Consider the following 14,986-nt stretch of genomic DNA (forward strand, 5'->3'; position numbering starts at 1 on the left):
ACTGTGTGTGTGAGAGCCGAGTGAACAGGAGATACGGCTCAGTGATTTCCTGATGTTCAGGTTGCTTTGATGAAAGATGGTGAGGCTGCAGATGAGGCAAAAAAAACAGCATTAATCAGGCTGCATTGATGCATTGATGGGCTACAGATGAACATTGATCAGGCTGCATTGAGGACATTGATCAGGCTGCATTAAGGGCATTGATCAGGCTGCAGATTGGCATTTATCAGGCTGTAGATGGACATTCATGGGCACTGGTCCTTAATTTTGCTTCAAAGTTGTTTATTTAGAAAATATATTTTTTCCTGAAACTTCCCTCTTAAAATTAAGGAGTGTGTTATACGTGTAGCACTGCCCCTGAAGGAGCTGCTGGTTTGTTTTGGCTGGCACGTTACCTTGTGGCTCCTCCGCCGTCCTAGGGGTGTATGGTGAATGTAACACTTACGGAATGTCCAGGACAGGTGTCTTTTTGCTCTTTATTACCCAGCCAGGTAAAAACAATAAAACTTGTGGTGAAGAGTAGAGATGAAGTAGAAGGAGAAATAGCAGACTCAGGCGTAATAATAGCAAACAGTCCTGCTTCCAACAACACTTTGAATTCTTCGCCACTCTAGCCAGAGTGGGTATAGCGTACCTGGACAGGCCTCTCTCACTGGCCTGGCAGCCAGAGTATCGCTCGGAACTTAGAGGAAAAGTCTCTGCCACAGACCCTCCTTGGTAGCACTCAGAACTTGAAGGAAAGGTCTCTGCCATAGACCCTCCTGGAATGAACTTAGGGAAAAAGTCTCTGCCACAGACCCTCCCCAGAATTGTGATGGCGGAGATGATCCTCCTTAATAAATTTTTTCGCCTGGATCTCCTTCAGGTAGTTTGCAGGTTACCGACTCACAGGTGACAAGCCTCTCAGTGTCCGGTTACCTTGATCCCTGGTGGTTTGTCGAGACCCTATTGAATCGCCAGCCTTTCATTGGCTCTCCTCAGATGTACTCCCCACCGAACAGCTCCCTCGCTTGGGATCTTTCAAGATTGGGAACCCAGTCGACTACTGGGCTCCCAGCCACAGCTCAAATGTTTCGGACCAACATGGTTCTTAGAACCAGGAACACCGCGTGGCACACGCACCCCGGCCTGAAAGGCCATTTCGCCGGGGCGCGGTGATGCAGTCACCCTAAAGGTGGGTGCCGCACTCAAAGAAGAAGACCCGGGCCAATGGCGTCTGTCTCATAAATACACTCCCCCAGCATGCACATCGAGGAAAACCCCTCCTGATAGGCTGCTGGGGAAGAGCACCCAAACCTCGACTCCACTGCTGCCACCTATCGCCCTGGGGTGGGAACAGCACCCCAGAAACAACAGAATGAGCCCACAGCACAGCCAAGCTGAACAGAGACCCAACTTTGAACATATTAATTGGATCAGAGTCAGTTAACACTCTGATCCCCCTCTAAACTTAACTAGCACTGGTACTTGGAAGTAACCAGGCGCTACATACGCCTGTGCATGTTATGTGCCGATAAATATGGTAGTTTATAATTAAGATACACCTCCAGATGAATATTGCAGCAATGTACAGTTGCAGGGGCTGCCGAGGATGATTGCAATGTGGTGTCCGTCTTGGTGCTGAAGACCTGAAGAAAACATCAATCATGATAGGGTGATTTCCAACTGTTGTCTAACAGGCCTGAAATGCAGCTTCGCACCAGCAGAAATCGTTTTGTGATACAGGAATTTAGAGTCAGTCTATTTACTCTGCATTTTAGCCCCCTAGTAGCTCCAAATCTTCCATGCAACTGGACATCTAGCTACCTAGTGCCTAATCTGGCTCTAGCCTATGCTGGTTACTGACCCCCAAGCTAGAACTAGCTATAGAATTCCAGACCAGAAGGGACAGAGTTAAAGAGGAAGTAAGCCCTCTAATATATGTCTTAAAAAAAAACCTGCAAGAGAAAGGCATAATGAGCTAGTATGCATACTAGCTCATTATGAATTACTTACCTGAGATCGAAGCCCCCGAAGCAACTCTCGTTCCTCTCTTCCGCCGCCGCCATGATACCCCAGTGACTTCCGGATATCACGGCTCCAGTGCTGTGATTGTCCAGAGCCACGATGATGTCACTCCCGCGCATTAGCGCGAGAGCTGTCAGTGACAGCATGATCGCCTTCACTAATGACACGCTCAGTGCGCCTGCACCGTTGTCTACGGTGCGCATGCGCCGTAGACATTGGTGCAGTCTTTTCTGCAAATATCTCCTAAACTGTGTAGGTTTAGGAGATATTTGTTGCACCTACAGGTAATCCTTAATCTAGGCTTACCTGTAGGTTAAAGTGGTCTGTAAGGGTTTACAACCACTTTAACTAGAATAACAGGAGCTGCATATAAACGCTATTTGCAATGAAAAGGTTTACCCTTCTAACACACAGAAAGGTGACGACGTCACACCCAACAGTGTGTCACAGACTGAACTAACTGGAATAACCCATGTAAAATAACAACAATGGGCCAGATTCACAGAGATCGGCGTATCTCTGTGCGCATCTCATATGCGCTACGCCGACGTAACATAGAGAGGCAAGTACAGTATTCACAAAGCACTTGCTCCCTAAGTTATGGTGGCGTAGCGTAAATGGGCCAGCGTAAGCCCGCCTAATTCAAAGTAGGCTGGTAGTGGGCGTGTTGTATTGAAATGAATCGTGACCCCATGTAAATTAAGCGCCGAACGAACGGCGCATATGCGCGCATGCACGCGCATGCTCAGAATCACGTTGAATTTACGCCCTAAGATACGACGGCTCAATGGCAATGACGTGAACGCAACCTAGCCCAGCCCCATTCACGTACGACTTACGTAAACAACGTAAAAATATACGCTTGTTCCGACGTCCATACTTTGCATTACTTGCGCCTCATATAGCAGGGGTAACTTTACGCCGGACGTAAGCCTTACAGAAACTGCGTAGCGGGCGGAAGTGAATCGGCGTATCTAGGTCATTTGCATATTTGACGTGTAAATCTACGGAAGCGCCCCTTGCGGCCAGCGTAAATATGCACCCAAGATACGACTGCGTACGGCAACTTACGTCGGTCGGCTAAAGCCATATTTCAGGCGTATCTAGTGTTAGGAATTAGGCGCATAGATACGACGGCGCATCTGGACACTTACGCTGCGTATCTGTAAGTGTTCTCTGAATCTGGCCCAATATATATATACATACACACACAGCATAGACACCCAGAAGCTATGGACAACAAACGTAATTAATAAATAAGAAGGCCAGTATGGTGGCCTGAGTTTATGGGAGGAGCCCGGAGGGTATTTAAACAGCCCACTCACACATGCTCTTTGTCGGTTCAGTGTGCAGTACTACACGTCACTGGGCCGACTCTTCCCAGCTCACCTCATGTCTGTGAGTCTGCGCATTCAATCGCATTCGACATCGCAAGCGCTTTGCGGCTTCTCCCTTCATGGTCTTCGCCGGCGGTTCCCGCTTACTGTCGCAGGTAGGATTCAAACCTTTTCGAATCTTGTGCAATCTTACAATTCGTTATGCTTCCTATCCTGCATCCCTTTTGGGAAAAAATCTGCCTGAGTTACTTTTGCTTATGTTCCAACATCATTCGGCTCAGGCATAATACATTTGCAACTTCCTTCTGCCAAACATACGATTCATTTGGAGATTGACATGTGTTTGTATGGGTTCTTTGGCAGATTGAGGTGGTAATTGGACTCACATGGTGCCTTCTCTGCACTTGATTAGCCTGGGGGGATGGGTGGTTGGTAGGTGTTCGGTTTCAAAGCAAGGGGTAGCATACACTCTACAACCAATTCGTATCAGATTCGTTCAATACTCCTTACTATCAATTCGTATCGGATTCATTTCATGCATTTTACAACCATTTTGTATCAGATACATTGCATACTTTCTACCGTTGTCATTCATTGTTTCCCCCATGTCGTGTGTTTTAGTTCCCGCAGCGGAACTTACGAATTGTTTGTTCACGGCTCTTCTCTCTCATTTATTTACCAAAGTTATTGCCTGTGTGTCATGCATGGCGCCACACCACACTCTTGGGATGTGTTGCACATCCACTCCAGACCAAAGCAAACCCAGTCGCACGTTCACTGTCAAATTTGTGGCCACTCATGGTGTCACCTGTACCATATGTTTGGTTCCCGCAGTGGAGCTTACAAAGCATTGATACGCACTTCTCGTGTTCTATTTTCTACACCAAACCTCCTTGTTTTGCCCCATGCACGGTATCACGCTACACGTTCCCGACATGTTTCACTCCAGCCACAGTCCGCCGCGAACTCACTCGCATGGCCCACTGTCGCAAGTAAGATTTGTTATTACATTCTTTATGTTCTATCAATTTGCTACCATTCGTTGTCTCCCATATCGTTCATTAGTGGCCCCTATGGAACCTACGATCCAAACAGGCGTTGTCCTTCTACCTTATCCTGCTTGCTTAAGGTACAAACAAACCAGGTGTTTCTATCCTTTCTCAGTAACCCAATTCTTATTGATTGAGACCTTGCAACCATGCAAATCATCTCAGCAGTCTGATACCCTTGCTGAGACCCTTGCAACACATGACCCTTACAAAATGCAAAAAAAAACGCAAAAAGGAAAAAAATATATAAAACGTAAAAAAAAAAAAAAAAAAAATTATTGCCACCACGTAATCTCAGCCCAGCAACCTGACACCTGTTGAGACCGTTGCAACGATGCAAAATTCGTCTCCACAGCCTGACACCCTTGTTAAGACCCTTGCAAACGCAATACCGTCTTAGCAGCCCCACACTCATCGAGACTCTTGCAACCACACTAAATCGTCTCAGCAGCCTGACACCCTTGTTAAGACCCTTGCAACACATGACCCTTACAAAAAAAAAAAAAAAAACAAAAAAAAAAAAAAAAAAAAAAAAAAAAATAAAAAAAGCAAAAAAAAATAAAAAAAAGCAGAAAAAAAATAATTGCCACCACACAATCTCAGCCCCGCAACCTGACACCTGTTAAGACCGTTGCAACGACGCAAAATTAGTCTTCGCAGCCTGACACCCTTGTTGAGACCCTTGCAAACGCAATACCGTCTCAGCAGCCCCCCACTCATGGAGACTCTGGCAAGCACAGAAAATTGTCTCAGCAGCCTGACACCCTTGCAAACGCAATACCGTCTCAGCAGCCCCACACTCATGGAGACTCTTGCAAGCACGCAAAATTTGTCTCCGCAGCCTGACACCCTTGTTGAGACCCTTGCAAATGCAATACCGTGTCAGCAGCCCCACACTCATGGAGACTCTTGCAAGCACACAAAATTGTCTCAGCAGCCTGATACCCTTGTTAAGACCCTTGCAACACATGACCCTTACAAAACGCAAAAAAAAAAAAAAAAAAATTGTCACTACACAATCTCGGCCCAGCAACCTGACACCTCTTGAGACCATTGCAACCATGCAAAATCGTCTCAGCAGCCTCACACCATTGTTGAGATCCTTGCAAACGCAATACCGTCTCAGCAGCCCTACACTCATCAAGACTCTTGCAACCACACAATACCATCTCAGTAGCCTCACACCATTGTTGAGACCCATGCAAACGCAATACCGTCTCAGCAGCCCCACACTCATCAAGGCCCTTGCAACCACGGAATACCGTCTCAGCAGCCTCACACCATAGTTCAGACCCTTGCAAACGCAATACCGTCTCAGCAGCCCTACACTCATCAAGACTCTTGCAACCACGCAATACCGTCTCAGCAGCCTCACACCATAGTTCAGACCCTTGCAAACACAATACCGTCTCAGCAGCCCCACACTCATCAAGGCCCTTGCAACCACGGAATACCGTCTCAGCAGCCTCACACCATAGTTCAGACCCTTGCAAACACAATACCGTCTCAGCAGCCCCACACTCATCAAGACTCTTGCAACCACGCAATACTGTCTTGAGCAACCTCCCACTCGTCAAAGACCTTTGTGACCATACAGTCTCGCCCCAGCAACCTGGCATTCATTGAGACCCTTGCAGCCAGACAAATCATCTTTGGCCTCATGTACACTGCTGTTGGTAAAAAAAAAAAAAAAAAATGGGTTCAGACGGATGTTCAGAGGCATTCGAAACGCATTCGAAACGCCAATGCCTGTAACAGCTTGTAAACACTGCCAGATGCGGTAACTCATGTTTACCAGCGTTTCATTCACAGTCGTTTTCATAAAAAAAAATTAAAATAAAGGGGAATATTGTCTCAGCAACTTGACACTCATTTGAGACCCTTGCTAAATGTAATATCATCTCAGCTACCTCACACCCTTCTAGACCTTTGCAACCACACAATCTCATCTCAGCAACCTGACACCCGTTCAGACCTTTGCAGCCATACAAAGTCATCTTAGCAACCTGACACTCATTTGAGACCATTGCAAATGCAATATCGTCTCAGCAACCTGACACCCATTTAGACCCTTGCAGCCATACAAAGTTGTCTCAGCGGCCGACACTCATTTGAGACCATTGCAAAACGCAACATCGTCTCAGCAACCCCTCACTTGTTGAGACCTGTGCAACCACACCATGCCATCTCAAAACAAACCTCATAATCATCGACACCTTTGCAACCATGCAATATCGTCTCAGCAAACAACTGAGACCCTTGCAACCACCAATACCATCAAACCTTCATACTCAAGGCCCCTGCCACCACACAATATCGTCCCAGCAACCTGACACTCACTGACACCCTTGCAACCGCACAATATTGTCTGCAGTAGTATAAAACACCTAGCGGCACGCACCTACGTGCAAACCCGAATACAAACTAAACTTGCAAACACACCTCAGCCACCTCAGCCACACAAACACACAGTGGCACCCAGTTGGCCATTCATCTTCAGTGGCACGCGGGCCACTCATATTTTCTCAGTTTTTTCCCTGCGGTTAGTTCAGGTTTTCATCCAGCACCAGCGAGTGCACGTTGGCCTGCGAGTGCACGTTGGCCTGCGAGTGCACGTATATCGTCTTGTTGAGCACCTGTGTATTGTCTTGATTTTCTCACACCAATGCAAGATCCAGTCCAAGTTCTCAAACTAGACCAAGCATCAGTAGCAGACTTAGCTATGTGGGACAACTTCCCCACCTGATAGAACATCATTTCAATCTTCATCCCTGCAGTGTCAGCCGAGCCACCAAAGGCTTTGGCAGCCATTTTTAGGCCGCCACTGGTTCTCCATAACTTGGTCCCCAGAAATTCTCTTAAATTTTTGCTTCACCCAGTCTTCATCACGCCTCGTGCTGCACCCCATCGTGGCAGCTGCCCAGGTCTGGGACCACACTTGAACAGGACAGACACTGTTCTTCACCACAGACAATCAGGCCACAGTCGACATCATCAATTAAGATAGATCTAAGTCACTCCCCATCACTTCCTGCGCAGGCTCGCGCAGCTGTCACTCCATCACCAGTTAATATCTTATGTAGACCTTTTCCAGGCAAATGCAAAAAGCAGCTGATGCGCTTTCCTATTCCAACCTTGGAATGGATGTTTTTTCCAGCAAGAGCCTGGAGCCGACCCAACAACTATCCCTGTCCCACCATGGACATTGCTGACGATGGACTGAAGTTGCATCTCGCCAACGCAATCCAACTTATTAACCACTCCTTGGCACGCAACACACTGAAGGCCTATCGCACTGCTTCGAACACTAATCGCAAATTTTTGGCCCCTTGCCCCGGAGCAGCAATAGGCAACGTTGAACACATCCTAGCCTTCATATCGTATTGCCACATGCAGCTGACCATTTCTCAATACTATCACGCCATATCTAGATGGCATCCAGCATTTCCTGTCCCTGCAGGACCCCAGTAAACCGTCAGTATTCTTGAGCCCATGCAGTCAAGTCCCTCCTACAGGGCATACAGAAGCACCAACCTGTAGTCAGTGGCAAGCGCCTACCTTTCAAGAGTCCCCTCTTTAGGGACATGTCTAAAATCCTTACTCGTTCCCTGTTTAGGGCTTTGCCCAGTCTAGTCACCCAACAGCCATCTACCAGGCCTTCTACGGTTCCCTACAACCTAGTGAATTTAGTCAGCGGCTCCGACAGTCACACACTTCTCCGACGCCACCCGACTCGCTTTCGAACCACTACACTCTCACAGTCTGCAAACGCAACAAACAGGCCCCTGGGGTTGACATCAACCTGTTTCAGACTGACAACGCCTGACGCCCAGTGACGGTGCTCGACCCACTACTGCTCCATCTACCCAGCCAATCTGATGGTAGCTCGTTGCTACCCTTTCTAAACCAGCTCCCTGAGTGTCAGCCAGTGTGTCAAGCATGTCAGAATCCTCCTAAGTAACTTGGGCTTCAAACCCCAGTCAGTTCTCTGGACATTCTTTCCGAATTGGAGCAGTCTCAGTTGCCTCCCAACAGGGAGTACCAGACTACGTAATCAAGATACCAGGCTGATGGAAGTCTCTTTGTTTTGCCACATACATCCCAAATCCTCATGAAGGTATGGCACAAGCCTTTACCAAGCTGGCTCAATAAATACAAGAAATCAATATAAACTATTTCCCTATCTGAGTCTTTTGCCCCCTTTTCTTGGCATACTGACCAGACCACCAAGGCACACTTCAGGTCTATTTATGTTGTAAGTCTTGTCGCGTGTTTATGTGATCCACATCTCTCTCGGTCAGAGGGTAACGACCATAAATAAGAAGGCCAGTATGGTGGCCTGAGTTTATGGGAGGAGCCCGGAGGGTATTTAAACAGCCCACTCACACATGCTCTTTGTCGGTTCAGTGTGCAGTACTACACGTCACTGGGCCGACTCTTCCCAGCTCACCTCATGTCTGTGAGTCTGCGCATTCAATCGCATTCGACACCCTCCCGCCCTTCCCTTTTTCAGGGCACTTCTCAGCATGTCCTTCTTCAATTAACTACCCATTACTTACCTTGGGTATGCCCCCTTTTCTTGGCATACTGACCAGACCACCAAGGCACACTTCAGGTCTATTTATGTTGTAAGTCTTGTCGCGTGTTTATGTGATCCACATCTCTCTCGGTCAGAGGGTAACGACCATAAACATAGAAACCAATTGGAAACACCTCATAATCCCTGCTTCTGGGCTGGATTAGTACCTGCTCCTTCCTACTAGGACATGTAGTTTTATACCCTCTTTCTCTATTTACTTCCTCCCTCTGGAGTTTCTAACCCAGCTACACAGAGACAGTGATGTATATAAATATCTCTGTGACATTAATCAGCACAACCACTTACAAATACAGGCAGTAAAGGTCAGCAATTCTCTACAGTGTCATAAAGAAGTTAAAGGCCAGATCCTTTTGACAGCGCAGGGCCCTTGACTTCCACCTACCTAGTGGGTTATTTGGTTGCACAAAGGCCTAGTTGTGTATAGCAGGCCTACTTAAAAGAAACAAAACATTGCTAAGCCCCCTGGATACTCTAAAAAGCCACTGCTAAGTGTTTTGTTCTAAAGCAATGCAGCACAAGACTTCATTTAAAAGGGCACAGACCATACCACTGCTCTACAGTAGAGATAACTGGGAGTAGATGTTGATGGGCTCTGTAACCGTACCAGCCTGCTATGGAAATATTTATGCCTATGCACCATTTCTTTTGATGAAGAACCATATGATAATACAACTGATTCTTGTCCAATTCATATTTGAGTGGACTGAGCGTTAAGCATGTAACATCCAGCCATACTTTACTTAATTAGCAAGGAACAAGAGAACTTTCCGAGCAGCATGGTGTTACAGTAATTGTCTTGTTCCATGTTATTTTCTCAGTGGGTGTTGAAAATTGAGACATTTCTATAATTGCAACTGTATGTTATGTATAATTCTGCCATGACAATTACCTGCCTTACACCAAGCTCCAGGTAGTTTCAGACAACTAAATTTTTAATGAAACACTCTCAGCTAAAAAAAAATCTCCCTATGAGATCCTGATATTGCCAGCATCTCTTACTTTTTGGAATATAGAAGGGACTTTTTCTTGTAATATTGGATGAAGCATTTGCTAAATAGCTGTATTTATAGAATTAATAACAGCTGTATTATTTATTTAAAAAGCTGTCAATGTTGTAAAAAGGTTTCATTTAAGGCTTGTATACAAGAACACCTGAGATTTATTATTATCCAGGTATACTGTATTTCAAACAGATAAATTAAAAAATACATTGTGTGAATATTCACTTCAATTATCCAATAATGTGAAAAGCAAATCCCTGGTTACTTTTTTCATCTGCTTATTACTGAATAACTAAAATTATTATTCACACAATTTATAATTTATGTAAAAGATTCTTAAAGCAGAACTATACATGCCTCCACTCCAGTGATACGGTGTCCAGTAGCCCCTCGACACCTGCCAACTTCTTCACCCACTTGTCTTCTGCTTCCGATCCTTGACGGTCCGGAATGAGATCACTTTTGTGCATGGGCAAGAATTTATTCATCTTAGTGAACAAGTAGCTTTGAATACTTTAATGCGGAACAGACATCATATTTATAAAGTAACATTCCCCCTTAACTCTTTTAAAAAAGAAGCCCACATTTTGTTTTATATGAATTGCATATAGAGCCCTATTTTAGAATGCCTGCCCTTTAATATACACGGGAACTGTGAAATGTAAAGAATTTAAATTAATAAGGACATTTAACATTTAAAGATCCAAATCATATCTTATGCACAAACAACAATTGATGGTGTGATGCAAACAGATTCTAGCTTCTACCCCCCTAGATAAATGTGAAGATAGGCGTGTGTAGTATAGGTAGTTCATAAAATGTTCATAAAGAGTTCATAAAAGTCCCATAGGAAGGGTGTTGTACTTCAGTGGGCAGCTCCACCTGAGACAGGAACAAATCTCTGAAATTGAACACAACGGGGCACGCGCGCCCCCACAATGCTGCATCTTAAAGGGCACATATATATATAGGTCGATCTGCCCACAGGAGGCATTGTATCGACGTATATATGCGTGACCTGGTCATTAAGCGGTTAAACAAAACTTATAGAACATATTTCTACATTGACATGAAGGTCAGATTACTATAACCCAGCCAGCACAGAGTTCTCTCTTACATCAGAGTCTGCAGGATCCCCCCATACAATGAAAGGGAACTCTTATGTAAAGGGGAACGCTGCAGATCATGAGCTATGGTGGAAGGGGGGGCTCTGGTGACTAGAGACCACCTTCCACAGTGTGAATACACTAAGGTAAGGGGGCTTACTAATATAGGGGGGAACCTTTATATCAGTGCCTCCTTACATTTTTTCCCCTCCCCCATTACATCAACAACCCCCCCTCAGACTGGCCTGACTTTCTCCCCTGTCCACCTTCATATTACCTCTCCACATCAGTGTGTTCTCCTCCTGTGCCCCTTTTATCTCTCCCTCTGTCCCCTTTTTGCCACCCCCCCACACACAGTCAGTGCCACTCTCCTCACCCCTCACCCCTCCTCTGCTCCTCCTCTGTTGACTGCTGTGGCGACTGGTGGCAAGCATACTAGGGGTCGTCATTGGAACCACCAAGAGGGAGCTTCTATTCAAAAATGGCGCCAGGCGATGCCATTACGTTACTGCGCATGATCCGCCTGGGCGAGCGTGTACAAGCTTTGCCAAGACCAGCCGGCTTTGGAGCGGCGTATGTGCAGTTGCATTGTCTGCTCGTGGACATCTTTTTTATGGGTAGCGGCTCCCGTAATGGACATTTACGGGCAGCCCGAAAATGGGCTTAAATTTACGAACTGCCTGTAAATTAAAGGGCGGTTGGCAACACTGGGACTTGGTTTCCTCACTGACAACACGCTGTTTGCTGTCACAAGTGGCTTTTCCAGTTGACGGCTTTCATCCAATGTGGTATGGCTGCAAATAAGCTCTTTGATTTTATATTTTTGTAAGTTTGCATTTGGCTTTTTAATCATAATAAACTTATTAATGCTGCACTTAGCTGGCATCCCTCTTTGTTTTTTGTAAATCATATCTTACTGTATTGCCTTGCTTAATAAGCCTTACAATGGTTATATTTTTTCCATGTGGATTATGTGCTAACATACCTAAAATTTCACATGTAACCTGTGACCATACCTACAGCCTTACTGTGAAAATACCTTTACAAAATGTAAATGGCCATTTTTTAAAGCACAGTGATGTGCTTAGTACTATTAACATTAATGTGAGTGGGGACAAACAAAAAAGCAAGAGAGCCCAGTCACTTGACCTGTCATAGTCATGTCTTTCCTCTAAATACAGGAGGGGCCCGGATTCAGAAAGATGATCACATCTTTCTGTGGGCGAAACGTATCTCCAATACGTTACGCCGCCGTAAATTTTGGCGTAAGTTCTGTATGCAGAAAGAACTTGCGCCCTTAGTTACGGCGGCGTAACGTATGTGTGACTGCGTAAGCCCGCCTAATTCAAATGGGGATGTTGTGGGCGTGTTTTATTTAAATTTCACTTGACCCCGCGTATTTGACGCTTTTGTGAACGGCGCATGCGCCGTTCGTGAAAAAATCCCAATGCGCATGCTCGAAATTACGCCGCAAAGCCTCATTGGTATCGACGTGAACGTAACTTACGCAAAGCCCTATTCGCGAACGACTTATGCAAACGACATAACATTTTCAAAACTCGGCGCGGGAATGACGTCCATACTTAACATTAGCTACGCCTCATATAGCAGGGGTAACTTTATGCTGGAAAAAGCTTAACGTAAACGACGTAAAAAAAACGCCGGCCAGTCGTACGTTTCTGAATCGGCGTAAATACCTAATTAGTATATTCCTCGCGTAACTATACGGAAGCGCCACCTAGCGACCAGCGCGAATATGCAGCCTAAGATACGACGGTGTAACACACTTACACCAGTCGGATCTTAGGGAAATCTATGCGTAACTGATTCTCTGAATCAGGCGCATAGATACGACGGCCCGCACTCAGAGATACGATGGCGTATCAGGAGATACGCCATCGTATCTCCTATCTGAATCCGGGCCAGGCTGTTTGCTGCTGCATTAGCCAGTGAACACTCAATGACAGACCTCAGGATCCACACTGTGTCCTACATTTTATGAATGGCCTGTAAAATGTAGCCTGCAGTGTGGACTAACATTGCAGTGCAAAGCAGAGAGATATTGGTGAGATCCACTCTCTATTATAAATCGGCTTAAATCAACACATGCAAAATCAAATGTAAAACACCATTTAGTTAATACAAAATGCATTGGGTTTATGGTCTATTAACACTCTTGTTTTTTCTTTTTTAGTGCAGAGCCTTCCTATCAAGCTATTATCGGGATCACAATGTGGAATTGTCCAAACTTTTGCACAGACTTGGACAACCTTTGCCAGCGTGGCTTAGACAAGAGCTGCAGAAAATAAGATAGCAGAGAATATGAGCAAAATACTTAAGGGGGACTTCCAGTAACCAAATGCAAGGACCACTTATTATACCAGCTGTCAAAACTTTAACATTCAGATCTTTGAGAGAGCACCACCAGAAATGCTGTGTTCCATGTGCTGGCATGTGGATCTCACCAACACTCTCCTATAGAACATACTGCCAGTCCATGGCCTTTGACCTACAGCTTGTCATGGTTTCTGTCATGATAAAAGACTGGTTAACATATCATTGGCAGTGATTTATCAAAACTGGAGCAAAGGAAACTGGAGTCAGAGTAGTGCTATTGCTAAAAACTACTTTTGAAAAATGTAAACCTGATTGGTTATGGTGGACAAAAAGGTCCATGTCAGCTTCAATTTTCCTTGCTTTAGTATATATAAATCAGCCATCTAAGGCTAGAGATTGGTAAAGGTAAAAATAATAAATTGTATAAAAAAAAATGTGGTAATATCTTATCATTAAAGTGTAAAGTCACTGGATCATCTGATTTTACAATAAATGTTTTTATGTTACCTACCAACATTGAGTGTTTGTTTTTTAAAACATTACACTAAAGCCATTTAAAATTATAAAAAATAAGATAATGTTTTTTTATGTTTCTTCATTGCAAAACTCAATAAACACATTGAAACAGATAACAAATAAGCATTGCAATACTGCCCAAAAAGGTGGAGATATGCAGCACTCATATCTAATATCTATAGGGTCTCTGTTGATGTTAATATTTATGCCTGCTGCTGTTTATTATAAATGTTTAAAATTGAAATCCAGGCAAACAGATAAATACGATTTTGAAATGATGTACAATAATTACTGAGATTTACACAGCCCTGCCAGACAGCACAGTATTGTAGACCTGACTTTTCTCTACAGTAATACAAATAGGCCCCCCCTTCTTCTGGCCTGTGATTAAAAAGAAAAGGAGAAGCAGCAGATTGATGAGAGCTCTGCGTCATGTTCCTTGTTAGCACATTAGCACTACCCCACAACTGATTTTATTATTGTGTGGCTTCTTTTTCTCTTAGTTTGAGCTCTGCTGTACAGAGGGATAAAGATGTTGATACCAGGCATCATATATATATACTAGTCCCTTTTAAAACAAAATATTTTTTTAATGGACACAAAACTTCTTAGAGCCGGTTCACACTGGGGCGACCTGGAATCTGACCTGAAGTTGCCCCAAGTCGTCCCAAGTCGCGTGGTTGAGAAAATGAATGGAAATGAATGGGAGCCGTCTTAACACACACTACTGAAGTTGCTCAGACTTCAGAAAAGGTTCCTGTATTACTTCAATCCGACTTCTAGGCAACTTGTAGGCAACTTGTACCCATTGATTTAAATGGAAGTTGCCTCAGAAGTCGGATCACTGTCTTAACTGAAGCAACAATACAGGAAGATTTAAGTGGACCTTGCCTAAGTAAAGTGCATAAAACACAGGGCGACTAAATACTGTGAATGCTACTGTTAAAGTGTACCAACGTCCCAATAATATGAAACTGGAAATTAATCTGGGCTAATAGAATGGACTTTTGACAGTACAAGTAGATACTGTAGA

The 14,986-nt window shown here is 44.7% G+C and overlaps 1 protein-coding gene across 1 annotated transcript in view; it reads left to right on the forward strand.

Moving 5' to 3' along the window:
* LOC120918475 (bifunctional heparan sulfate N-deacetylase/N-sulfotransferase 3-like) overlaps positions 1–13,951 on the forward strand; it is a 349,511-nt gene extending 335,560 nt beyond the window's left edge. Inside the window, exon 14 of the mRNA XM_040330079.1 lies at positions 13,295–13,951. Within this exon, the coding sequence (XP_040186013.1) occupies positions 13,295–13,414 (120 nt within the window). The 3' untranslated portion in view covers positions 13,415–13,951. The remainder of the gene's footprint in view (positions 1–13,294) is intronic.
* Positions 13,952–14,986: the final 1,035 nt, after the last annotated feature.

The sequence above is a fragment of the Rana temporaria genome, chromosome 1 (genome assembly GCF_905171775.1).
Source record: "Rana temporaria chromosome 1, aRanTem1.1, whole genome shotgun sequence".
Lineage (NCBI taxonomy): Eukaryota > Metazoa > Chordata > Amphibia > Anura > Ranidae > Rana > Rana temporaria.